Here is a 26,842-nt window from a genome sequence, read left to right on the forward strand (position 1 = left end):
CTGCGGCGCCACAGGGAGCCCAGAGGGGCTATGCGGCAGAGGCGCCGTGGGTCGTAGAGGGGGACCCAGGTGGGCCATGCCCTAACAACTCCACATGGACTGTAGAGGGGACCCAACCGGGCCGTGCCCTAACGTCACCACTTCTCTGGCGTTCCTGGGGGGCAAAGGCTCAAATGGCGCCGGGGGCAAACCCGCCGGCGAGTCAGTCGGAGAGCCCACAAGAAGCGGCGGCCCGAGGACGCCCCAGGAACGGGAGAGGGCCCAAGGGAGGCCAGCAGAGCCGCAGCATATTCCTCCATTTGGGCCAGAGTCGCCCCCACACACGGAAAGGGCGGATAGAGGGGAGGTAACTGTCGGGAGTGCATGTCTGGAATGTTCCGGGAACCAGTGCCCCAGACAACAGAAGAAGGGGAGGTCGAAGACCTCGGCGACAAGCGCCTCGACTTAACAAGTGGCGAATGACGGCCCCAGACCCCGGAGGCCAAACGACGGCGGAGCCGGAGAGTAGAGGGACCTGCCGTTGGAGAAGCCAGGGGACGAGACGACTCCGACAGGGACAGCCGTGCTGAGAGAAACTTCATACGGCGCTCCCGCCGGGACGTCGGATTCAGGTGTTGGCAGGCTTCGCAGTCCGTGGAGTCATGGTGCTCGCCCAGACACCACATACAAATAAGATGCGGGTCCATCGCTGACATCTGGTGCGAACAGGAATGACAAGTTTTAAAGCCCGAATGCATCGCACACTGTTCTTGACGTGAAGCGTCGACAAGGAGGCCTGAAAACAGGCCAGAGGAACCGCTCACTCCGAATCCGCGTTGCACGCGAAAAAGAGGGAAACTGACGTCAGCGTGCCGGGAGTGACTTATATGACCTCGCTGACGTCACGTACGTGGACGACATCAGGGCGAGGTCGTGTGCCGCCCTCCCCCGGCGCGCAGAGATGCTGCTGCAAAAGTTTTTCCGGATCCAGTCTGACTCCTGGGGATATTCTAAGTTAAGGAATCTGCAGCTGGATGTCTCTATCAGATAGTAAAATGTAGATGTAATGCGGCTCGCTAACTATGCTTTATTGTTTCCTTACTACTGTTATTTTAGTTCCCTTTAAATATTTAACACCCACTTTGATGGGAAAAGTCTGCTGGTTTGCGCTGTTGCCACCAAAGGTTAAGCAAAGGTTTTCTCAAAGAAATTTTTATTTTACCTGATAACTGTGTGCGATCATATAGCTTGTTCCTCTCAGTTAATAATCCAGCATTTTCACAATGCTATTGTGGACCGAATGTTTTCACTGCTAAAAATATACTCTAAAATGTTTATTAGGTGTAAGCAACAAAAAGAATAAACCCATAAAAGTGACAATTAATCATGCAATTTGCCCCTTTATCCACAAATTGCTAATAAATTAAAGAACGCATTGGACACATTTTACAGACCTGACTTTCATTAAAAGAGAGCCAAGAGCTGGCTTGAAGCGGACTAAACATCTTATTACACACCTATGTCTACCAGCAGTACAGATACGGACTAGCTGCTACAGTGCCTTCAATGCATGCTTACCTCCTTCCCCCCCATGGCTTCAAACATCTTCTCCAGCTGCACCCTCAGCTGCTGGATGTTGTTCATCAGAATGCAGGGCTGGCAGAGAGAAGAAGAACCAGTTACAGTGGCAGACATCACAGCCAAGGGCTGATACTTTACTGTTGGGACATCATACTACAGCAGAGCCTCTTGTTCAATAATAGGTCCACACATGCTACGGGACACTGGTCATACATCAATACTAGGTCCACTAGTGCTCTCAGGCAAAATCCCCCGAGTGAGGCTCAAGTAAAGAGGAGACTGGTCACACATCAATATTAGGTCCACAAATGAAATGAGATGAAAACAGCATTTGCTAAGCGTGTAGCTACTCAGTGGCATCCCAGCGCTGAGGCAGTAACTGAGAAAAAAACATCACAGCAACACTTAAGGGAAGAGCCAAGTTTTTAGTAGTTTCCTAATTCTACAGGGCACTGGTCGCACATCAATACTAGGTCCACTCATGCTACCGGGCACAGGTCACACATTAATACTAGGTCCACTTGTGTTACAGGGCACTGGTCACACACCAATACTAGGTCCACTCATGCAACGGGACACTGGTCACACATCAATACTAGGTCCACTCGTGCTACCGGGCACTGGTCACACATTAATACTAGGTCCACTCGTGCTACAGGGCACTGGTCACATATCAATACTAGGTCCTCTCGTGCTCTCAGGCAGAATTCCCCGAGTGAGGCTCAAGTAAAAAGGAGACTGGTCACACACCAATACTAGGTCCACTCATGCTACAGGGCACTGGTCACACACCAATACTAGGTCCACTCATACTTCAGGTTACTGGTCACGCATCAATACTAGGTCCACTCATGCTACAGGGCACTGGTCAAACACCAATACTAGGTTCACTCACGCTACAGGGCACTGGTCACACACCAATGCTAGGTCCACTCATGCTACAGGTTACTGGTCACGTATCAATACTAGGTCCAATAATACTACAGGGCACTGGCCACACACAAATACTAGGTCCACTCATTCTATGGGACACTGGTCACACATGTATATTAGGTCCACTCATGCTACAGGGCACTGGTCACACACAAATAACAGGTCCACTCATGCTACAGGTCACACATCAATACTAGATCCACTGGAGTTCTCAGGCATAATCCCCAGAGTGAGGCTCAAGTAAAGAGGAGACTGGTCACACATTATTACTAGCTCCACTCATGCTACGGAACACTGGTCATAAACGAATACTAGGTCCAATCTTGCGACAGGTCATGCATTAATACTAGGTTCACTCATGCTACGGGGCACTGATCACACACCAATACTAGGTCCACTCCTGCTACAGGGCACTAGTCCCACATTATTACTAGGTCCACTCGTGCTCTCAGACAAAATCCCCCAAGTGATGCTCAAGGAAAGAGGACACTGGTCACGCATCAATACTAGGTCCTCTAGTGTTACAAGGCACTGGTCACGCACACATTCTAGGTCCACTCATGCTACAGGTTACTGGTCACGCATCAATACTAGGTCCACTCATGCTACAGGGCACTGGTCACACACAAATACTAGGTCCACTCATGCTATGGGACACTGGTCACACACAAATAACTGGTCCACTCATGCTACAGGTCACACATCAATACTAGATCCACTGGTGGTCTCAGGCATAATCCCCAAAATGAGGCTCAAGTAAAGAGGAGACTGGTCACACATTATTACTAGGTCCACTTGTGCTACGGGGCACTGGTCACACACCAAAACTAGGTCCACTCATGCTATGGACACTGGTCACGCATCAATACTAGGTCCACTCATGCTACAGGGCACTGGTCACACACCAATACTAGCTCCACTCATGCTACAGAACACTGGTCATACACGAATACTAGGTCCAATCATGCGACAAGTCACTGGTCACGCATCAATACTAGGTTCACTCATGCTACGGGGCACTGGTCACACACCAATACTAGCTCCACTCATGCTACAGGTCACTGGTCACACATCAATACTAGGTCTACTCATGCTACTGGGCACTTGTCACACACCAATACTAGGTCCACTCGTGCTACAGGGTACTGGCCACACACCGATACTAGGTCCAATCGTACTACAGGGCACTGGGCACACACCAATACTAGGTCAACTCGTGCTACAGGGCACTGGTCACACACCAATACTAGGTTCACTCGTACTACAGGGCATTGGTCACACACCAATACTAGGTCCACTTGTGCTACAGGTCACTGGTCACACACCAATACTAGGTCCACTCCTGCTACAGGGCACTAGTCCCACATTATTACTAGGTCCACTTATGCTCTCAGGCAGAATCCCCCAAGTGAGGCTCAAGGACACTGGTCATGCATCAATACTAGGTCCTCTCGTGTTACAACGCACTGGTCACGCACAAATACTAGGTCCACTCGTGCTACAGAATGCTGGTCACACATCAATACTAGGTCCACTCATGCTACAAGGCATTGGTCGCACACCAATACTAGGTCCACTCATGCTACAGGGCACTGGTCACGCACCAATACTAGGTCCACTCGTGCTACAGGGCACTGGTCACGCACCAATACTAGGACCATTCATGCTACAGGGCACTGGTCACAGACCAATACTAGGACCACTCATGCTACATGTAGGAAGGTGGATATCTGACTATGGTTACCCCCAACTTTTTGCCTAGTGTCTAGCTGGTTTTTCGACTTAGTTGGCCTGAGATCCTGCCATTCAGGGTCTCAGGCTGTCTGCTCTCTCTTTAAAATGGACTCCATGTACCCTAGGTACATAACCAATTGGTAAGGGTCACCTTATTGGACCCTGTACAGTGTACCCTAGGTACCCAGGGCATAGGTGTACCCTAGGCCTCCCAGGGGCTGCAGCATGTATTATGCCACCCCTGGTCTGGCCTTCCAATCAGACACAACTGGCTGATCACTCAGCTGGGGCAAGGTTGTGTAATCACCCCTTGCTTAGATATAGTATGCCTATATCTACCCTTATATATAGACACATGTGTACCTATCAGTCACTCCTATGGCAGGCCTTAACAATCCTGGAGGCAGAGTGCTTGGTAACATGTGAGATGGTGCTCTAGCCTGAGCTGAGCCTGTCTGCAGCTTTCGGAACCATGTCCTTATAGCTGTTCTATGATATAGCCTACCATATACTCTTAAAGTGCCTTATAATCTTAAACGGTTATGGTAACTATGGTTTGGCTTTATCAAAACATGTTGTGTAAGGTGTCTAACACTTTGGACTAATACCCCCATGCCATTTCTGGCAATGAGGATATTATTCCTCCCTTCTAGAGGGAGAGACATGTTAAAATCCTACTTCAACTGTTAGCCTCTGACCAAAGCCTCAGCATCACAAAATGGATGCTGCTGCCACGACACAAGTCTGACCTCCTGCAGCTGGGAGTGATCCCAGCCAGGGAGGCCTGGACAATAGGTTTCCTGCTTGGGGAGGTGCTAGCACCTCCCCAGACAGCCTTTAGTGTATTGGGGCAGGGTGGGCTGAAAGGAATGAGACATGCCTGGGGCACACAAGGTGTTCCTTGCATAGTCCAGTTCAAACCGGCGCTGGGGCACTCCAGCCCCAGCTCTGGCGCGAAACTGGACAAAGGGAAGTGGGTGTAACCACCCCCTCCCAGGTCCCACCCATAAGGCGTGACCTAGCAGGTATCCCAGCCCCCCAGATTAGTATAAGAGTGGGAGTTGGGCCTCAAGACTTTAGATTATCCTGAACCTGCAAAACTGAACAGAAACTCTGGACCTTCGACATTCGACGAAAGAAGAAGACTGAAGAATCTCCCTTGTAGCCAAGGAGTGGCTACCCTGTGCAAACAGGCACCATCAAGAGACTACCCTTTGCTTTGCCCACGTTCTACGAGGAACCGACTGCAGAGCCTGACCAGAGCCTTGACTTCCAGACTTCTCCGACCCTGATCCACATCTGCAGCAGAGCTGAGATCCGTGGAGGCGACGAGCGACGTGGGACCGGCTACCTGGAAAAAGTGGCTAGTAACTTAAAGCGCAGCTTCTGAGGTACCCTCGAAGTTGTGCACCGGGGATTGAGAAGCCCCAACCCCAAGCACCATCTGCACCGAAGATCAGCCCCCCACACTCCACGAGTCCTGCGTGGGGCCCTTCAGCATTTTCCTGCTTGCCGCGTCTGTCCGGTTGCTTGCCCGCTGGCTGGTGGCCTTTGTGACGACGCACCCTGAAATCTTCTGCGCTGGTTTGGCTCCTCCAGACTGGCTCCCGCTTCTCTGCAAAGAAGAAGCACCCCAGACCTTCCTGGTCTGCACCAGAAGCAAGTCCTCTGTTCTTCGTGGGTTCCGCTTGCCAAGGCTTGGTGAGTCCTAGTCCAACTTCGACGCCGCCGACAGCAAGAGCCTTCGTGGGACAGCTCGCCTCCTGGTCCTGGTCGTCCTCGACGCCTCCTGGTCCTCCTGGCTGCAGCGACAAGCTTCACCTTCACCTGCAAGTCTTCGCGACATCGCCTGGTTCCTTCCTGGTTCCACGTGGTCACTGGCTAGTGACCTTGACTCTGTCCCTTCTGCTTGCAGGTTTCCACTCTTCTTGATCCCAACCTTGGGATCCACCGGACACTCTTCACTGACTGCCTGTCAGCATCTTTCTTCAGGCATCCATAGAAGTCGACGACGAAAACGACGCATCTTCACCCCTATGCACCCGCAGCCTGTGGGCTAGGTAACTTGGGTACTCCGGTGCTCATCAGGATAGTGACTATCCTAGTGTCTAGTTTTCAAGTCTCAACTTCCTAGCTACTCCGGAAGTGTCCTAAATCTACCGTTTTCTAAACTGTACTATTGCTATTGACTTTTACGCATTACGCGTGAGTGTTTCCACTCTGCACACGAATCCCGTGGGCCTCCCACTTCCTAACTAACGCTAGTGTAGTGTAGCCCCAGCGATTCCCTAGGCCTAGGCCTATTCTATTTCCGTGACAGTGGTTCTTATACCACTTACTTAGTATATGGTTTGCGTGGCCCCTAGGGCCTAACTGTATTACTTACCTGTGTGACTTAATGTATGCTTAAATAAGACTGTGTTGTGCTTACCTCTAATCTCATAAAGAGTGCTGAGGGTTGCTTAGAATAAATACACTTTATTTTATATATATATCTGTTGTGGTGTCCTTTCATTTGGTATTCAAGGGATTATATATGGTATCACAGCTGGCTTCACATGCCATTCAGAGTTTAGCCTAAGACTGCTCTTGTCCATGCTACCACTAGGATAGCTGGTCTATAAGGTTGACTTTACAACCAATCACCATAAGGGTATTTGGACTGATATAAGGTGTACACTATAACTAGTGACATCATACATCAGGCCAACTTCTCACATTGGTGAGCAGCGGTTGGGATCTGAGCTTGCTGTTGTAATACCATTGTAATCTTGAGATACTAAATTGAAAGATCACACAGATATTGTCTAGGTACATATAACATAGTTTATAATACTTAAGTCCTACTGGACTTAGTAGTTGTAGGTTGAAGGGAGTAACACACCCTGACTACAACTACTAGAGAGGTTTAGTAGAAACAACTAGTGTAGGTAGGTGCACACACCACACCCTCACTAGATCATGCCTCTGGGAGGAGATCAAGTAGATGCTCTCTCAGGAGGGGCAGGTCTGCAGAAGACCCCCTCTAGGTATGATACCTTAACATTCCAGGAGATGAGACATTTGTGTACCTCCAGAGGAATAAAACAGGGTTCAAACCCTACCCTTAGACAGCTAGTGGAGCTTCTGGAGGCCTATGATGCTGAAAGAGCTGCCAGGGATGGTGCCATAGCTGTAGATAAGGGTCTACCCACCACAGATGAGTCAGATGGGACTTCAGAGGAAGAGGTAGACAGCCAGGGCCAAGTAGGAAGACTTAGCCAGGCTAACCTAAGTTTACATGGGAGTTTGCATGGGGTCCCCCCATACAGACCCCCAAGTAGGCTTTCACAGAGAAGCAGGAGGGACAGATCCCCTTCAAGGGAATCCATCCACTCCCATGTCTCTAGCATATCTAATGCTTCCTCTCACAGGGGAATGACTTCACCTGAGAGAAAGGAGCATGAAGCCAGAATGAGGGAAGCTAATCTAAGGATTCAGAGGGAAGAACTTGCCCTTGCCAAAGAGAACCTTGCTCTGGCTAGAGAGCAAAAATTGTGTGGGTCAGAACCCACTGGTGGCAGCAACATTCCTAGAGATAGGGATAGGTCTTATGACCATAGAAACCTAAGCAAGATAGTCCCCCCATATCAGAATGGGGATGACATCCACAAGTGGATGACTGCTTTGGAGAGGGCCTGCAAAGTACAGCAGGTACCCCAAAGTCAGTGGGCAGCTATCTTGTGGCTCTCCTTTTCTGACAAAGGCAGAGACAAGCTCCTCACAGTCAGTGATGAGGATGCAAACAATTACAAAGTCCTGAAGAGTGCTCTGATAGATGGGTTTGGCTTAACCACTGAGCAATATAGGTTGTTGTTCAGAGACACCCAAAAGACACAGACACAGGACTGGTCTGATTTTGTGGATTGTGCCACTAAGGCTTTGGAAGGTTGGTTAAATGGCAGCAAGGTGCAGGACTATACAGGATTGTACAACTTGATTATGAGGGAGCAGATCCTTAGTAATTGTCAGAACCAGCTTCTCCATCAACACCTGGTAGACTCAGATTTGACCTCTCCCCAAGAATTGGGAAAGAGGGCAGATAAATGGGTCAGGACCAGGATTAGGCCTAAAAATCAGGGTGGTGACCAAAAGAAAGATACCACCAAGCCTCAAGAGAAGGGTGGGGATAAAGCAAAAGAGAAATCTTCCTCAGGGCCCCAAAACTCCACACAGGGTGGTGGGTCCCAAGCTCCCTCCTCTACCACAGTTAAAAAGCCCTACTGCCATGAGTGTAAAACTCCTGGGCATTGGAAAACTGACAGCGGTTGCCCAAGGGCTAAAAACAAAACTGTTCCTCCAACTACTCCTGTCACACCACCTATTACTGTCAGCAGTAATCCCCCAGGTGGTGGGAGTGCCCCCAAAAATTTGGCTGGGCTTTCTTGGGGAACACAGGGGGATCCTGGCTTAGCCAATTCCCCTACAGCAGCTACTCTTGTCTGTGATGGTGGCATGGGGTTTGCCAACTTCACTGCCTGTCCCAACACTTTGGGTAGGTACAGACAGGAGCCCTACATCAATGGTAGAAAAGCTGAGGCCTACAGAGACACTGGAGCTAGCATCACTATGGTGGCCCATAGGCTAGTTCCCTCTGAGCAGCTTTTGCCTGGTTTCTCATACCAGGTCACTAACATTGATGGCAAACAGAACAGTCATCCCATGGCAGAGGTATGTCTCAGCTGGGGAGGTGTCACTGGCCCTAAAAGGGTGGCAGTGTCTCCAACCTTGCCTGTGGACTGCTTACTGGGGAATGACTTAGAACTCTCAGCTTGGGCTGGAGTTGAACAAGACACCCATTCCAAAATGGTAGGCCTTTCAAAAAAGGGTAGTGGGGTTGTGCCAGTCACAACCCCTGTCCAAGTAGATTTCCTCCCTGAAAAGGTTGGAAGGGCAGTGGTAGCCACAGCCCAGGCAAAGACAGACTTCCCTGTAGAGATTGGCAGAGCTGTGACAGTCACAGCTCAAACACAAACTGAGTGCCTTCCTGAAAAGGTTGGCAGGGCTGTAATGGTCTCAGTCCATACTCAGACTGACCTAGGTGTAGTGAAGCCTGAAACTATGGATCACTCCACACAAACAGAGAGTAGTGGGGAGGAAGAAAAGTCTCCCTCTCCCCAGACATTAGGAAAAGGTCAGCCTCCTCAGGGATCTGACCTCACCCCTTGTGAAGGAACTGCCCCAGAGGTAGCCAGGCCTGGCCTGGCAGAGCCTCTGATGTCAGTGGCCCCTTCCAAGGTGGGACCCAGTCTGGTGCAGGTAGCCTGCCTCTCTCTACCCTGCCTCAGTCAGCCCAGGGCTGCAGAGGTCAGGGAGGCCAGTGGACCCCAAGAGGGCCCCTGTCCACAAGAACCCCCCAATCAAAAGAATGAGGATTGCCTGGCTAGTAGCCCTAGCCAGGTGATGGGTAAAAACATTCCTGAGGGATCCCCTTTACAGGTAGTTAGGGACCTCCCCCAGAGGGATTCTGTTGGGCACAGGCAAACCTGGGACCTTAGGGCCCCAAACCTGACCTGTCCCTCCAGTAAGCCCACAAAAGGGAACCAGCCTCCAGCTTTAGGTAGCCAGAGGCTGACCCTGAGAGCACAGTGCAACTCAGTTAAAGAAAGAAAGGCATCCATGGTGGAGAATGATTGGAGGAAGCTGAGGCCTCACTTTGAGGACACTCACTTCAGTACTCCATCTCAACACCAGCCTTTTACTTTGCAAAGACACACCCAAGGTAGAGATTCCCTATGGTGGAGACCCTATGATACCTTTAGGATGAGGGATTGCTTAGTGGACCATGAGACAGGGGGTAACCATGCCAGTGCTGGTTCTTCCTTATATGGCCACTTAGGCAATAGAGGCTTACCTTGTCAAGGCCAGCCTTATCTCCTTTCGTTTGGGGGGGGTTGTGTAGGAAGGTGGATATCTGACTATGGTTACCCCCAACTTTTTGCCTAGTGTCTAGCTGGTTTTTCGACTTAGTTGGCCTGAGATCCTGCCATTCAGGGTCTCAGGCTGTCTGCTCTCTCTTTAAAATGGACTCCATGTACCCTAGGTACATAACCAATCGGTAAGGATCACCTTATTGGACCCTGTACAGTGTACCCTAGGTACCCAGGGCATAGGTGTACCCTAGGCCTCCCAGGGGCTGCAGCATGAATTATGCCACCCCTGGTCTGGCCTTCCAATCAGACACAACTGGCTGATCACTCAGCTGGGGCAAGGTTGTGTAATCACCCCTTGCTTAGATATAGTATGCCTATATCTACCCTTATATATAGACACGTGTACCTATCAGTCACTCCTATGGCAGGCCTTAACAATCCTGGAGGCAGAGTGCTTGGTAACATGTGAGATGGTGCTCTAGCCTGAGCTGAGCCTGTCTGCAGCTTTCGGAACCATGTCCTTATAGCTGTTCTATGATATAGCCTACCATATACTCTTAAAGTGCCTTATAATCTTAAACGGTTATGGTAACTATGGTTTGGCTTTATCAAAACATGTCGTGTAAGGTGTCTAACACTTTGGACTAATACCCCCATGCCATTTCTGGCAATGAGGATATTATTCCTCCCTTCTAGAGGGAGAGACATGTTAAAATCCTACTTCAACTGTTAGCCTCTGACCAAAGCCTCAGCATCACAAAATGGATGCTGCTGCCACGACACAAGTCTGACCTGCTGCAGCTGGGAGTGATCCCAGCCAGGGAGGCCTGGACAATAGGTTTCCTGCTTGGGGAGGTGCTAGCACCTCCCCAGACAGCCTTTAGTGTATTGGGGCAGGGTGGGCTGAAAGGAATGAGACATGCCTGGGGCACACAAGGTGTTCCTTGCATAGTCCAGTTCAAACCGGCGCTGGGGCACTCCAGCCCCAGCTCTGGCGCGAAACTGGACAAAGGGAAGTGGGTGTAACCACCCCCTCCCAGGTCCCACCCATAAGGCGTGACCTAGCAGGTATCCCAGCCCCCCAGATTAGTATAAGAGTGGGAGTTGGGCCTCAAGACTTTAGATTATCCTGAACCTGCAAAACTGAACAGAAACTCTGGACCTTCGACATTCGACGAAAGAAGAAGACTGAAGAATCTCCCTTGTAGCCAAGGAGTGGCTACCCTGTGCAAACAGGCACCATCAAGAGACTACCCTTTGCTTTGCCCACGTTCTACGAGGAACCGACTGCAGAGCCTGACCAGAGCCTTGACTTCCAGACTTCTCCGACCCTGATCCACATCTGCAGCAGAGCTGAGATCCGTGGAGGCGACGAGCGACGTGGGACCAGCTACCTGGAAAAAGTGGCTAGTAACTTAAAGCGCAGCTTCTGAGGTACCCTCGAAGTTGTGCACCGGGGATTGAGAAGCCCCAACCCCAAGCACCATCTGCACCGAAGATCAGCCCCCCACACTCCACAAGTCCTGCGTGGGGCCCTTCAGCATTTTCCTGCTTGCCGCGTCTGTCCGGTTGCTTGCCCGCTGGCTGGTGGCCTTTGTGACGACGCACCCTGAAATCTTCTGCGCTGGTTTGGCTCCTCCAGACTGGCTCCCGCTTCTCTGCAAAGAAGAAGCACCCCAGACCTTCCTGGTCTGCACCAGAAGAACAAGTTACTAACCTTCGGTAACGATGTATCTGTAAGAAACATTAGTTAGTTAGATTCCTCACCTTAGAATATCCCCAGGCGTCAGACTGGATCCGGAAGATTTTTCGTCAGCAATACCCCTTGCGCGTCGCTAGGCGTCGTCTGCGGCTCCGCGTCCGTCGTCGGCGTCGTGCGCCGGGATGACGTCGTCGGAGTACTTAGACGCCGCCCTCGCGCGCTGACGTCAGTTCTTGTACATAGCCTTCCGCGCCAGGAACGCAGAGCCATGCAAAGACCGACACTGGTGCCAAAAATAAAATCTAGGGGCCTGAAAGGACAACCTTAACCCTAGATGTCAGTTCGCAGAACGGGGAGGATGGGTGGGTCGGTGAGGAATCTAACTAACTAATGTTTCTTACAGATACATCGTTACCGAAGGTTAGTAACTTGTTCATCTGAAAGAAACACGTTAGTTAGATTCCTCACCTTAGAATAGATACCCAAGCAATACCATCCCCGGTGGTGGGTCTGCGAACCAAGATCACACCAGAAAGTCCTGGAGGACAGAACGGCCAAAGAAGCCATCCCTCCGGACTTGGCTGTCAAGGCAATAATGCCTGGCAAACGTGTGTAGAGAAGCCCACGTCGCCGCCTGACAGATGTCCTGCAAAGGGACTCCCCGTCCCAAGGCAGTAGTAGCCGCCGTGGCCCGAGTAGAATGGGCGCGCAGCCCAACAGGAGGGTCCTTTTTAGCCAAGGAATAGCAGATTTTTATACACAAAACGACCCACCGAGAGATGGTTCGTTTGTGCACAGCTTTCCCTTTCTTAGCGCCCACGTACCCAACAAAAAGCTGGTCGTCCACCCGGAACTGTTTTGTGCGGTCCAGATAAAAGGAGAGCGCACGTTTTGGGTCCAGACGGTGGAGCCTCTCTTCCTCTTTGGAAGGATGCGGAGGCGGAAAGAAGGTGGGCAAGGTGACAGACTGCCCAAGGTGAAAAGGAGTCACCACTTTAGGAAGAAAGGAGGGACGAGGCCGAAGGACAACCTTGTCCGGATGAACAGATAGGAAAGGAGGCTTTGAAGATAAAGCCTGGAGCTCACTCACCCGTCTAGCCGAGGTGATGGCTACCAGAAAAGCAGTCTTTAGAGTTAGAAGACGAAGAGGGCAATTGTGAAGAGGCTCGAAGGGAGCGCACATCAGGAAGGTCAATACCAGATTCAAGTCCCACTGAGGCATTACAAAAGGGACAGGAGGGAACGTGTGTGTAATGCCTTTGAGAAAGCGTGTAACCACAGGGGACTTGAAAAGAGAAGGCTGATCAGGAAGCCGCAAGAAGGCGGAGATGGCAGCAAGATAACCCTTCAGGGTGCCCAGGGCAGAGCCCTGCCGGGCCAGAGAAAGAAGGAAGAGGAGAACCTCAGAAAGAGGGGCGGAAAGGGGATCCACAGCCTTTGCTGTGCACCATGCCACAAATTTGTTCCACCGGCAGGCGTATACCGACTTTGTGGAGGGACGCCTGGCTGCCAGAATGATATCACAGACTTCAGGAGGCAAGTCAAATGGCATCAACTGCCGCCGCTCAATCTCCACGCATGGAGGTGGAGGCTGGACAGGTTCGGGTGGAGGACCGTCCCCTGCTGCTGCGACAGAAGATCCTCCCGAAGGGGCAGACGTATCGGGGGATCGGTCAACAGACTGAGTAGCTCGGGATACCAGTATCTTCGTGCCCAATCCGGAGCCACCAAGATGACTTGGGCCCGGTCGCGCCTGATCTTCTTCAGCACTCTGGGCAGAAGTGGTATAGGCGGAAAGGCGTACAACAGACCGCAACTCCACTCGTGACGAAAAGCGTCGCCGAGCGAGTGCCGCCTTGGAAATTCCAACGCGCAGAACTGCTGACATTGCGCGTTCTCTTCGGTGGCGAATAGATCTAACCAAGGCTCTCCCCACTGCTGAAAGAGGCCTTGCACCACTTCGGAGTTCAGACGCCATTCGTGATCCATCATGCACCGGCGGCTGAGTTCGTCTGCTCTGGCGTTCAGAGAGCCCGCCAGATGTTGAACCACCAGGGTGACGCCCTGGTGTTCCAGCCATGTCCAGAGGCGCAGAGCCTCCTGACAAAGGGTCCACGACCCCACCCCGCCCTGTTTGTTGCAGTACCACATGGCGGTGGTGTTGTCCGTGAACACCTGCACGACACTTCCCCTGACAGAGGGAAGGAAGGCTTTCAGTGCAAGTCGGATCGCTCTCAACTCCAACAGGTTGATGTGGAGACGAGACTCCGCCGGAGACCAGAGGCCTCTGATCTCCGCCTCTCCCATATGGCCACCCCATCCCAGGAGGGACGCATCCGTCACTACGACATGCTCCGGTTGGGGAAGGGAGAGGCTCTTGCCCTTGACCCACTCGCGGTCCGTGAGCCACCACTGCAACTGCTGTGCAGTACCCTCCGAGATCAAGACATGGTCGGACAGGTTGCCGTGATGCTGGGCCCACTGAAACTTCAGGTCCCACTGCAGAGCCCGCATGCGCCGCCTGGCGTGATGCACTAGTAGGATGCAGGAGGCCATCAGCCCCAGAAGCCGCAACACTAGCCTGACCGAAACCCGGGATAGAGGCCGAAAGATGGGAATCAGGGCCTGTATATCCCGGACCCGCTGTTCCGGTGGATGGACCCGGAACCGCGCCGAATCGAGAACCGCTCCGATGAAGAGGAGCTTCTGAGAGGGACTCAAGTGTGACTTCGGCACGTTGATGGAAAACCCCAGCAAATGCAGGAGATCCGCCGTAGTCTGGAGGTGGGAGACGACTGCCTGGGGCGAGCCCGCCTTCAACAACCAGTCGTCGAGATAGGGGAAGACTGGGACCCCTGATCTGCGCAGATGAGCTGCGACCACCGCCATCACTTTCGTGAACACCCGAGGGGCACTGGTGAGGCCGAAGGGGAGCACGGTAAACTGAAAGTGCTCTTGGCCCACCGTGAACCGCAGGTAACGCCGGTGGGCCGGCAGGACGGGGATATGGAAATATGCGTCCTGCAAGTCCAACGCTACCATCCAGTCTCCAGGGTCTAGGGCAGCTAAAACCTGAGCCAACGTTAGCATCTTGAACCTTTCCTTTCGGAGGAAGGCATTGACGTTCCGGAGGTCCAAGATAGGGCGCAGGCCCCCCTTGCCCTTCTTGGGAACCAGAAAGTAGTGGGAATAACAACCACGACCTACTTCTGGACTCGGAACGCGCTCGACGGCCCCCTTGGCCAGGAGAGCCGAAACTTCCTCGCGGAGAAGATCCAAATGATCCCCCGAGATACGGTGGTGTTGTGGTGGCATGGCTGGAGGGGTCGTCTCGAAGGGGAGGGAGTAGCCCCTTCGGACGATTTGCAGCACCCACCTGTCCGATGTGATGGACCGCCAGTGGAGCAGGTGATGGCGAACTCTGCCGCCCACTGGCGTGGTATGGGCCTGAAAGCTCGGACTAGGAAGGCTTTGAGGCGGATGCTGCCGGGGTGGATGTGGGCTGACCACGTCGGCCTCCATTTCCGCCACGGCGGAAGCCACGTCCGCGACCGCGCGCAGGTTGGTTCTGCGGCTGGTGGCTCTGCGGACGTGAGGAGGCGCCCCTTCCTTGGCCACGAAAGGGGCGAAAAGCGGAGGCGTGCGCCCGCGGAGCCGAGAGGCCCAAGGACTTGGCCGTAGCCCGGGAGTCCTTAAAGCGGTTCAGCGCACTGTCCGCCTTCTCACCAAACAGGCGAGTGCCATCAAAGGGCATGTCCATGAGGGTGTTCTGGACATCCCCGGAAAAGGACGTGGACCGCATCCAGGCGTGGCGGCGGAGCGCCACCGTGGTGGAAATCGCCCGACCTAGCGAGTCCGTGGTGTCAAGCCCACATCTTATGGCGTGCCGTGCTGCATCCCTCCCATCGGCCAGAGCCTGGGAAAGACGCGTCCGGACCTCCTCCGGACACAGGGGCAGCACGTCCTCCACCGTATCCCACAGAGAATGGGAATAACGGTCCAAGAGACAGGCGGTATTTAAAGACCGCAGGCCCAAACTAAGGGACGAGAACAGTTTCTTGCCAAACTGCTCGAGTCTCTTGGAATCCCGGTCCGGCGGAGCGGTCGGGAAGGAGGATTGGGAAGTAGAGGCCTGGATAACCAGACTCTCGGGGGTGGGGTGTTGGGACAGGAAGCTGGGGTCGCCCGGAGCAGGGCGGTGGCGCCTGGCAACGTTCCTATCCACAGGAGGAACTGTGGAGGGCTTGGACCAGGTGCCCTGCAGAACGTCAGTGAGGGCCTCGTTAAACGGCAGCAGAGGCTCAGTGGAGCTTGCTGAGGTTTGAAGCACCTCAGTGAGGATGTTGGTCCTCACAGCCACGGCAGGCAACTCGAGCCCAAGGGCCTCAGCCGCCTTGCGCAGCACCACAGAAAATGCTGCACCCTCCTCCGAAGCCACGGTCGGAGGAGAAGTGAATCCAGCGTCTGGCGAGGTGTCCAGCCCGCTGGCCTCCCCCAGCTCATCTGCCCAGTCCTGAGAAAGCTGTGACTGAACAGCCAGAGGGTCCTCGAACCCCTCCCAGTCGCCCCCTTCTTCCGATTCCTGATAAACAGGAGGAATGATCGGAACCGGACTGTAGAGATGGTAGGTCTCTAGCGGCGTCGGATGCGGCGTCGGCGGACGCCGTGCCGGCGTCGGGTCCGGATGAGGGCTAAACTGGGGCGTCGGCGTCACAGGCGTCGGCGGCGCCGGTGACGGCGTCGGTGGTTCAGGCGTCGGCGCCGGTGGAGGAGTGACAAGGTCAACCGGCGTCGACTGGGGCCCAGGCATGGGCCCCGCGGGGACCTGCGGCGTCGAGACCGGAGTCGTCGACGGCGCCGGGGCCGGAGCCGCCGGCACGCGAGGTCGCCCAGTCGAGCCCGCGGGGCCCGAAGGCGCGCCAGCGGGCGTCGACGGCGGGGCCAGGCTCCTCATGGCCGAGAGGAAGGCACTGATCTCCGCCGGCGCCGCGTCAGCCCCAGGGACCGGAAGGTATGGGGGCGGACGCGGCACCTGCGGCTCCGCCGGAGCCGCGGGGGTGGAACCACTTGGACCCTCGGCCGAGTCGCGCGACCGGCGAGGGGAGTCCGAAGAGCGATGTCGCCTCTTGGACTTCTTTGAGTGTTTGGACTTACCCGACGACTTGGAGCCAGACGATCGATGGTGGCGTCGGCTAGGGCTCCGCGAGCGATCCTTGGACCTCCTCCTGGACCGGGATCGCGCACGACGCGGAGCCGAGTGGCGAAGCTCGAGAAGCTTGCGGGACCGCTCCCGCCTAGCCTTCGAAGTCAGGGCCTGACAGTCGTTGCACGACTCCGCGTCGTGGTCGAGGCCTAAGCAATAGAGGCACCGGCGGTGGTGATCGGTCACCGACATCAGTCGATGACAGTCTTCACAAGCCTTGAACCCAGGCATCCTACCGGCACCAGATGTCGACAGACAGGGATCAAAAATGATCAAAAGATTTAGTCAAAAAAGACTAAAAGGGGTAGCTCTCCCGGATCTGCGCTTACTGGCGCGGAAAAAAGAAGAACTGACGTCAGCGCGCGAGGGCGGCGTCTAAGTACTCCGACGACGTCATCCCGGCGCACGACGCCGACGACGGACGCGGAGCCGCAGACGACGCCTAGCGACGCGCAAGGGGTATTGCTGACGAAAAATCTTCCGGATCCAGTCTGACGCCTGGGGATATTCTAAGGTGAGGAATCTAACTAACGTGTTTCTTTCAGATGCAAGTCCTCCGTTCTTCGTGGGTTCCGCTTGCCAAGGCTTAGTGAGTCCTAGTCCAACTTCGACGCCGCCGACAGCAAGAGCCTTCGTGGGACAGCTCGCCTCCTGGTCCTGGTCGTCCTCGACACCTCCTGGTCCTCCTGGCTGCAGCGACAAGCTTCACCTTCACCTGCAAGTCTTCGCGACATCGCCTGGTTCCTTCCTGGTTCCACGTGGTCACTGGCTAGTGACCTTGACTCTGTCCCTTCTGCTTGCAGGTTTCCTCTCTTCTTGATCCCAGCCTTGGGATCCACCGGACACTCTTCACTGACTGCCTGTCAGCATCTTTCTTCAGGCATCCATAGGAGTCGACGACGAAAACGACGCATCTTCACCCCTATGCACCCGCAGCCTGTGGGCTAGGTAACTTGGGTACTCCGGTGCTCATCAGGATAGTGACTATCCTAGTGTCTAGTTTTCAAGTCTCAACTTCCTAGCTACTCCGGAAGTGTCCTAAATCTACCGTTTTCTAAACTGTACTATTGCTATTGACTTTTACGCATTACGCGTGAGTGTTTCCACTCTGCACACGAATCCCGTGGGCCTCCCACTTCCTAACTAACGCTAGTGTAGTGTAGCCCCAGCGATTCCCTAGGCCTAGGCCTATTCTATTTCCGTGACAGTGGTTCTTATACCACTTACTTAGTATATGGTTTGCGTGGCCCCTAGGGCCTAACTGTACTACTTACCTGTGTGACTTAATGTATGCTTAAATAAGACTGTGTTGTACTTACCTCTAATCTCATAAAGAGTGCTGAGGGTTGCTTAGAATAAATACACTTTATTTTATATATATATCTGTTGTGGTGTCCTTTCATTTGGTATTCAAGGGATTATATATGGTATCACAGCTGGCTTCACATGCCATTCAGAGTTTAGCCTAAGACTGCTCTTGTCCATGCTACCACTAGGATAGCTGGTCTATAAGGTTAACTTTACAACCAATCACCATAAGGGTATTTGGACTGATATAAGGTGTACACTATAACTAGTGACATCATACATCAGGCCAACTTCTCACACTACAGGGTACTGGTCACACACCAATACTAGGTTCACTCGTACTACAGGGCACTGGTCACACACCAATACTAGGTCCACTTGTGCAACAGGGCACTGGTCATACACCAATACTAGGTCCAGTCGTGCTACAGGGCACTGGGCACACACCAATACTAAGTCAACTCGTGCTACAGGGCACTGGTCACACATTAATACTAAGTCCACTTGTGCTACGGGGCACCGGTCACACACCAATACTAGGTCCACTCATGCTACAGAACACTGGTCACACATCAATACTAGGTCCACTCACGCTACTAGGCAGTGTTCAGGCATCAATACTAGGACCACTAATGCTATGGGACACTGGTCACACACTAACACTAGGTCCACGTGTGCTAAAGAACACTGGTCACACATTAATACTAGATCCACTGATGCTACAGGGCACTGGTCACACAACAATACTAGGTCCACTCATTCTATGGGACACTGGTCACACATGAATACTAGGTCCACTCATGCTATGGGGCACTGGTCACACACCAATACTAGGTCCACTCGTGCTTCAGGGCACTGGTCACGCACCAATAATAGGTCCACTCGTGCTATATGTCACTGGTCATGCATCAATACTAGAACCACTCATGATACGGGGCACTGGTCACACACCAATACTAGGTCCACTCATGCTACAGAACACTGGTCACACATCAATACTAGGTCCACTCACGCTACTAGGCAGTGTTCAGGCATCAATACTAGGACCACTAATGCTATGGGACACTGGTCACACACTAACACTAGGTCCACGTGTGCTAAAGAACACTGGTCACACATCAATACTAGGTCCACTCATGCTACAGAACACTGGTCACACATCAATACTAGGTCCACTCATGCTACAGAACACTGGTCACACATCAATACTAGGTCCACTCGTGCTACAGGGCACTGGTCACACATCAATACTAGGTCCACTCGTGCTGCAGGGCACTGGTCAGTAACAAAACATGATACCTCTGTCACCATAAATCAAGGGGTCGATTTCTTAAAGTGGATTTTTATTTTCCACCTTGTACATGTACTATTCATGGACTAAGTTTTATCTTTTTCATCAAGATCTGTTGAGTGCTGTACAACTTTAAATCAAATTACAAAAAACATTTAGAAACGCTTAACAATAAAGACCAAATCGACGATTGGACAATCATGTATAACGACAATATTTACATGGAAAGACAAAGACAGTTCTAAATGATACCTTTTGAATAACGGAATGTGAAGTAATCAACAAGCAAAGGGAGTCCTATACATTTCATGTAAAATACCTGGGACCTATTCTTTTAGTCCTCACAGACTAACAGTATTTTTTGAGTGCCAATAGGAGGAAGCCTCCAGACAGTAGGGAACAGGTTTATGACACTGCACTTGGGTGTCAGGCAAATGTTTTTTAAGGGACTTGACGTCGATCTTGTTCCTTGGAGTTCTTAATACGGCTTGCCTCCTCTAGAAACCAACGCGTTTCGACCTTCTATGTGGCACTGGTTGTGGAAGGTCTTCATCAGGGTAAACACATGTTTGTGCAAAGGACTGGGTGTATCTAACGGAGAGAAATGAGATGGCCGTCTTATTATTGTGGAGACAAAGGTAAGCTTTGTATTCGCTGATTACACGTGTATTTCTGGGTTAAAACTCATGGTTATCCGTACGTACCGGTTGGGAAGTCCTATAGGAGTCCGGTGGTTGGGTTTCTTGCGACTCCAAGGATGGACGCTGTTTAGATGCAGCGAAAAAGGGGAAGGGAAGGGGGAAGGGGGGGCCTCCAAGCAATGGAGGTCGGGCACCCCAGTACCTGCGGGGAAAAGGGGGTATTTCTTAGGATATTAAATGAACGTGTAAGCTGGCAGATGTTTTCAAACTTACGGTGATGTGAGACTAGTGTTTCTTCAAACGGACCATGCTTCGCGAGTGAGGGCACGTGCCTATACTGTGATGTATAGCGTTAATGGGTGAGTCCGGTGATAAAAAGTGGTGTTAAATTGACACGAGTGTGCTCTTGCGTGGTCTGAACCGCATCATCCACACCTCATGATCTGAGAGGAGGTTCCTCGCAGATACGGAGCTCTAACCCCGGTGCTCGGAGTGCGCTTGCTACTTGACGCTCGATTTGGTGACTGTTACAGTTCTGCTGTGTTTTAATGGTGGGCGGGGAGATAGTTGTGCAGAATGTGCTGTTGTTGTGCCGAGGAAAAAACTCTCTGTATTTTGGGGGTGTCTTGTCGATCTACCTCTGGTAGCCGGTGCAGGGGGAGGGGGGGGGGGGGAAAGGGGGACACCCATGCAACGTGGGGGACGGGTGCCTGGTAGGTTGTCCCGGTGGCAGATGTCTTACCAGCTTGTGTCGGGGTCAGGAGTTCTCCTTGGCTCCTGCGAATCGGGAGCTTGAGAGCTGTGGAGCAGAGTTTCACTTTCTCGCCAGCGTGGTCGTACAGCATGCAGCTCGGGGGCAGTCAGTCATCCCTCCAGAGTGTGGAGGAGTCTCCTGGTGCATGGAATTTAAGGGGGTGTGCCGCGACGCTCCGGAAGAAGAGTATTAGTTCCGGGTCAAACGCGGGTGGACTCTGACAGGGGCGTGTCTGTTTACATTTAGTAGCGTACTCGTAGTGGAGCTGCCTACGCGTCGAAGCAACATAGTTGCGCCACGAAGAAAATATAAATGAAGGGCATGGCAAACTGTGTAATGTGCCCTGCAAAAATGATTTTAAAGAAACCGGCTCGGAGCGCCGTTGAGAGGGTCTGATTATTCCAGTTTTCCCCACTATCAGATGTGACCTGGTTCGTAACGATCCTGCTGCTAAGGTGGGTGCCCACCTGTTGAATCGTGATCTGTGTTAGGATAGTCAGGACCATGTGTTCTGTGAGCACAATTAATGTATGCACGCGCTAGCAGTGCCAGGGACCCAATAGATGTTTGCACGGGCTGGCAGTGCCAGTGATACAAATAATCAAGTGCTTTCAGATATATATCGACATACGGGATCATCGCTTTATTGTGGTGAGGAGTGTACAGGGGAAAGGCGTCTATTGGTCAGATTAGTGTGGATGAATCTGTATAGGTGTGTATCAAACAGATTTTTCAATGGTATGCCGTCCCAATGTAAGATGGCACAGTGTAGATGCCTGTACGGAAGTGTACTAGGGAGGGGAGAAAGAGAAATTCAGAAGAGACAAATTCAAGACCAGTGTTGTAGTTCACTGGTTTCATTCAAGCCATTTTCGATTGTGTTCAAATACATGATGGTCTTTGCCTCAAACTTGGAAAGGAGACTATCAACATTAGCTCCATATACCCGCTTTAGAACAGTCCATTTGATATCTTTGGGGCTATGTTGATATTCAATGCAATGTGTTACCATTGGTGCAGTTAGGATCTTGCACTTAATTCTGGAACGGTGTTGAGTCATTCTTGTTTTTATGGCTTGGGTTGTTTTGCCAATGTATGCCAGTGGGCAGGGGCACAAGGCGCAGTAGATCACGTTGTGGGTGTTACAATTCGTGAATGGTTCGTGTTTTATGAATTTGTTCCCATATACAAAAAGGTCGCCTTCTATGGTACTTTGGCAAGATGTACAATTACCACACTTTCGGTGACCTTTGATCGGTGGTAGAGATAGCAAAGTTCGAATTGGATTTGTGTCACATTTTTTTGACGTGTTGGCATGTACAAGTTTGTCCTTGAGGCTTCTGTTCTTCTTCAGTGCAAAGATTGGAGGGTTTCTTAATGGTTCTATCGATTTGACAGTTGTCCAGTTTTTTCGGACTATTTTTTTCATTGCATTTGTTCGTCCTGAAAAAGTAGTGACGCAGACCAGGGGTTTGTTGTTATCTCGTTCTTTCGGTACCAGAAGGGTTTCCCTGGGAATGTACCACGCCCTCTTCATAGCCCTCTTCAACAATTTCTTTGGGTACTGTCTCTCAATCAGTTGTGTCATCAGTGTATTAGCGTTGTCAAAGTAGTCTTCTTTCTTCATGCAGTTACGTTTAATACGTAAAAACTGGCTGAAAGGCAGATTTTCACGTAAATTTCTCTGATGAAAACTGGAGAAGTGCAATGTAGTGTTTTTGTCGGTTTTCTTCTTGTATAGGGTTGTGTATAGTTGACCAGCCTCGTGTCGTATCAATAGATCCAAGAAGTTCATCTCCTCTTTGTTGTGGTTAACCGTAAACTGGATGTCTTTATTTCTATAGTTGATCCAGGTGACGAATTCCAAAAGTTGATCCAGTGCTCCTCGCCACAGCATAAAGACATCATCAATATAACGGTACCACATTTTAATGTGGCCGTCATATGGGTTGTTGTTATAGACCCATCTGTCTTCGAACAGAGCCATAAACATTATGGCCATTTCAGGCGCGAAGGGACAGCCCATTGCGGCTCCTTTGATTTGCAGGAATTGGATTCCATTGAAGTTGAAAAAGTTATATTTTAGACAAATTTCCGCCAACTGCCGGATGAAAGAGGTAGGGACATTGTGTGGGCGTTCACGTTTGTCTAGGAAGAACTCAATAGCTTCTAGTCCTTGTTCCTGTGGGATGTTAGTATATAGACTAACGATATCCAATGTGACTAGATGTTCCTCTTGTGCATCAAAGGGATGACCTTCCAATAGATTGATGGCTTGCGTCGTGTCCTTAATATAGCTCACTGTGTCTCTCACCAAGGGTTTTAGAAAAGTATCTACATACTTAGCTGGTCTTTCGAGTATGGAATTGACTCCTGAAATTATTGGTCTTCCGGGAGGGTTTTCGATGTCTTTGTGAACTTTTGGGAGGACATAGAGAAGAGGTGTTCTCGGATTATCATTAATCAAGTATAGTGCTTCTTTTTTTGATAGCCAGCCCTCATCTTCTCCAATCTTAACCAGGGAAATGAGTTTTTGTTTGATTAAATTCACAAAATCCTCATCTGAACGTTTGTAGTGTTCCTCTTGGTTTAATTGGCGTTCTACTTCCGTTTCATATTTTTCTCGGGGAAGAATGACAATTGCCCCGCCCTTGTCCGCAGGCTTGATAATGATTTCTTCATTTTTTATGAGTGTATCCAAGGCTGTTTTTTCATTTTTCGATAGATTCCATTTGGTGTAGATCTTCTTTTGGTCTAAATCATTCAGATCTCTCATGACGTTTTTTTCAAAGGTAAGTTGCTCCATAGGCATCAATTCAGCCGCAGGAAAGAACGTTGAGGGATTTTTAAGTCCCGAGTAGTTTATGGTGGTTTCTTCTTCTTGACTGAGAAAGAAGATTTTCAGACGCATTTTCCGGAATAATTGTAGTATCTCCAACTTCATTTGGCCGATATCAGGTCTTACCGTGGGTATGAATGATAGGCCTTTCTGGAGTAATGTTATTTCATCTTGTGACAGGGTGTAAGTTGATAGGTTGAAGATAGGGTTCTTTTTTTCTACCATCTGTACACTCTCCTCCGTGTTGTAATCTCTCCTTGATATTGTTGGGGTGGTGAAACTCGGTTGTACCATTGTGTGGATCTTGTTCTTCCGGTTGGGCGTCTCTGGCCTCTCCCTAAAAAAGGTCTCGATTGGAAAAACTGCCGTGGTTCGTTATCTCTATTGCTCGTTGAGGGTTCTGAGTCACTTGAGTCTCCTGAGTAGGAAGATGGGTCGGAGAAAGTTATATATTGTCTCCTACTTCTTCCACCATATGTACGAAGCATGCCCACATTGGTTTGTTGTTTATAATAGTCTTGTTCCAGATAGGGGTAAGTCTTTTTCTCGGAGAAGTTGTTAATATCTTTTTGCAATTTCGCTCTTTTGAAATCCTCTGTGTTCTTTTTGAAGGTCTCGTTTTCTTTTTCCAATTTTATCAGGAGTGCCTGAGCGTCCCGCACGGTAGTGTTATTTTTAAATTCTTCCTCCAGTTCTTTAATTAGATCTAGTTCCAGAAGGGAGAGGCGTTCTGCAGTCTTTATAGAATGGAACATCCAGTCCCTAGAGCATTTTGTACCAATGTGGCTGAAGCCTTCAATGTATTCGGGTTGGTCTACAAAAATTACCGGAACATTCTTTACTTGCAGTCCTGCAGGTATCGTCCCTGCTCGTAAGTGCTCTAGCAGGACTTCTCCATGGAGAGCAGTCCGTACTTGTTTCTTCTTTAGACGGGTAATCTTTTCCAGATCTGACTGTTGGCCTGGTGTCGCTTGATTGTTGCTCAAGTTGAATTTAGAAGGTCTCTTCAAGAGTTCCTCGATTTCATCCTCTCCAATTGTTAAGGTTTTTAATTCGGACATTTGTATGTGGACCGTAGGTTCAAGTCTCTATGGTACTAGGATAACCAATTCAGAGTCAATAGAAGTATACGTGTGGTTGAGGGGGGGAGGGACGAACGAAAGAGTGAGTGTCAGTCTGACTCACTTATTCGACGGGAAAGAGAAAAGGAGGAGTAAGCAAGGAACAGAATCTTGGAATGAAGATTTTATGAGGAAGAAGGAATAATCTCCTGCCAGGGGTACCTGAAGTAGACCCAGACTCGATATTCACAACTTTCCCTCGTAGGCGTGCGCCTACTCTCAAAGGTTATATAAACAACAGGGGATTGATTCATTTAAGGTAAACAGAGGTTGGAATCCAAAAGCTAGTAACAAAACATGATACCTCTGTCACCATAAATCAAGGGGTCGATTTCTTAAAGTGGATTTTTATTTTCCACCTTGTACATGTACTATTCATGGACTAAGTTTTATCTTTTTCATCAAGATCTGTTGAGTGCTGTACAACTTTAAATCAAATTACAAAAAACATTTAGAAACGCTTAACAATAAAGACCAAATCGACGATTGGACAATCATGTATAACGACAATATTTACATGGAAAGACAAAGACAGTTCTAAATGATACCTTTTGAATAACGGAATGTGAAGTAATCAACAAGCAAAGGGAGTCCTATACATTTCATGTAAAATACCTGGGACCTATTCTTTTAGTCCTCACAGACTAACAGTATTTTTTGAGTGCCAATAGGAGGAAGCCTCCAGACAGTAGGGAACAGGTTTATGACACTGCACTTGGGTGTCGGGCAAATGTTTTTTAAGGGACTTGACGTCGATCTTGTTCCTTGGAGTTCTTAATACGGCTTGCCTCCTCTAGAAACCAACGCGTTTCGACCTTCTATGTGGCACTGGTTGTGGAAGGTCTTCATCAGGGTAAACACATGTTTGTGCAAAGGACTGGGTGTATCTAACGGAGAGAAATGAGATGGCCGTCTTATTATTGTGGAGACAAAGGTAAGCTTTGTATTCGCTGATTACACGTGTATTTCTGGGTTAAAACTCATGGTTATCCGTACGTACCGGTTGGGAAGTCCTATAGGAGTCCGGTGGTTGCGACTCCAAGGATGGACGCTGTTTAGATGCAGCGAAAAAGGGGAAGGGAAGGGGGAAGGGGGGGCCTCCAAGCAATGGAGGTCGGGCACCCCAGTACCTGCGGGGAAAAGGGGGTATTTCTTAGGATATTAAATGAACGTGTAAGCTGGCAGATGTTTTCAAACTTACGGTGATGTGAGACTAGTGTTTCTTCAAACGGACCATGCTTCGCGAGTGAGGGCACGTGCCTATACTGTGATGTATAGCGTTAATGGGTGAGTCCGGTGATAAAAAGTGGTGTTAAATTGACACGAGTGTGCTCTTGCGTGGTCTGAACCGCATCATCCACACCTCATGATCTGAGAGGAGGTTACTCGCAGATACGGAGCTCTAACCCCGGTGCTCGGAGTGCGCTTGCTACTTGACGCTCGATTTGGTGACTGTTACAGTTCTGCTGTGTTGGTGGGCGGGGAGATAGTTGTGCAGAATGTGCTGTTGTTGTGCCGAGGAAAAAACTCTCTGTATTTTGGGGGTGTCTTGTCGATCTACCTCTGGTAGCCGGTGCAGGGGGGGGGGGGGGGGGGAAAGGGGGACACCCATGCAACGTGGGGGACGGGTGCCTGGTAGGTTGTCCCGGTGGCAGATGTCTTACCAGCTTGTGTCGGGGTCAGGAGTTCTCCTTGGCTCCTGCGAATCGGGAGCTTGAGAGCTGTGGAGCAGAGTTTCACTTTCTCGCCAGCGTGGTCGTACAGCATGCAGCTCGGGGGCAGTCAGTCATCCCTCCAGAGTGTGGAGGAGTCTCCTGGTGCATGGAATTTAAGGGGGTGTGCCG

The 26,842-nt window shown here is 50.8% G+C and overlaps 1 protein-coding gene across 5 annotated transcripts in view; it reads right to left on the reverse strand.

Annotated features, from left to right (window-relative positions):
• UNC13B (unc-13 homolog B) overlaps positions 1–26,842 on the reverse strand; it is a 2,660,654-nt gene that overhangs the window by 303,255 nt on the left and 2,330,557 nt on the right. For all 5 annotated transcript variants that reach the window (XM_085628130.1, XM_085628129.1, XM_085628128.1 and 2 more), the window contains one exon: positions 1,558–1,635. In XM_085628130.1, coding sequence (XP_085484256.1) covers positions 1,558–1,635 — 78 coding nt within the window. The remainder of the gene's footprint in view (positions 1–1,557; positions 1,636–26,842) is intronic.

Source organism: Triturus cristatus, chromosome 2_1, assembly GCF_964204655.1.
Source record: "Triturus cristatus chromosome 2_1, aTriCri1.1, whole genome shotgun sequence".
Classification (NCBI taxonomy): Eukaryota; Metazoa; Chordata; class Amphibia; order Caudata; family Salamandridae; genus Triturus; species Triturus cristatus.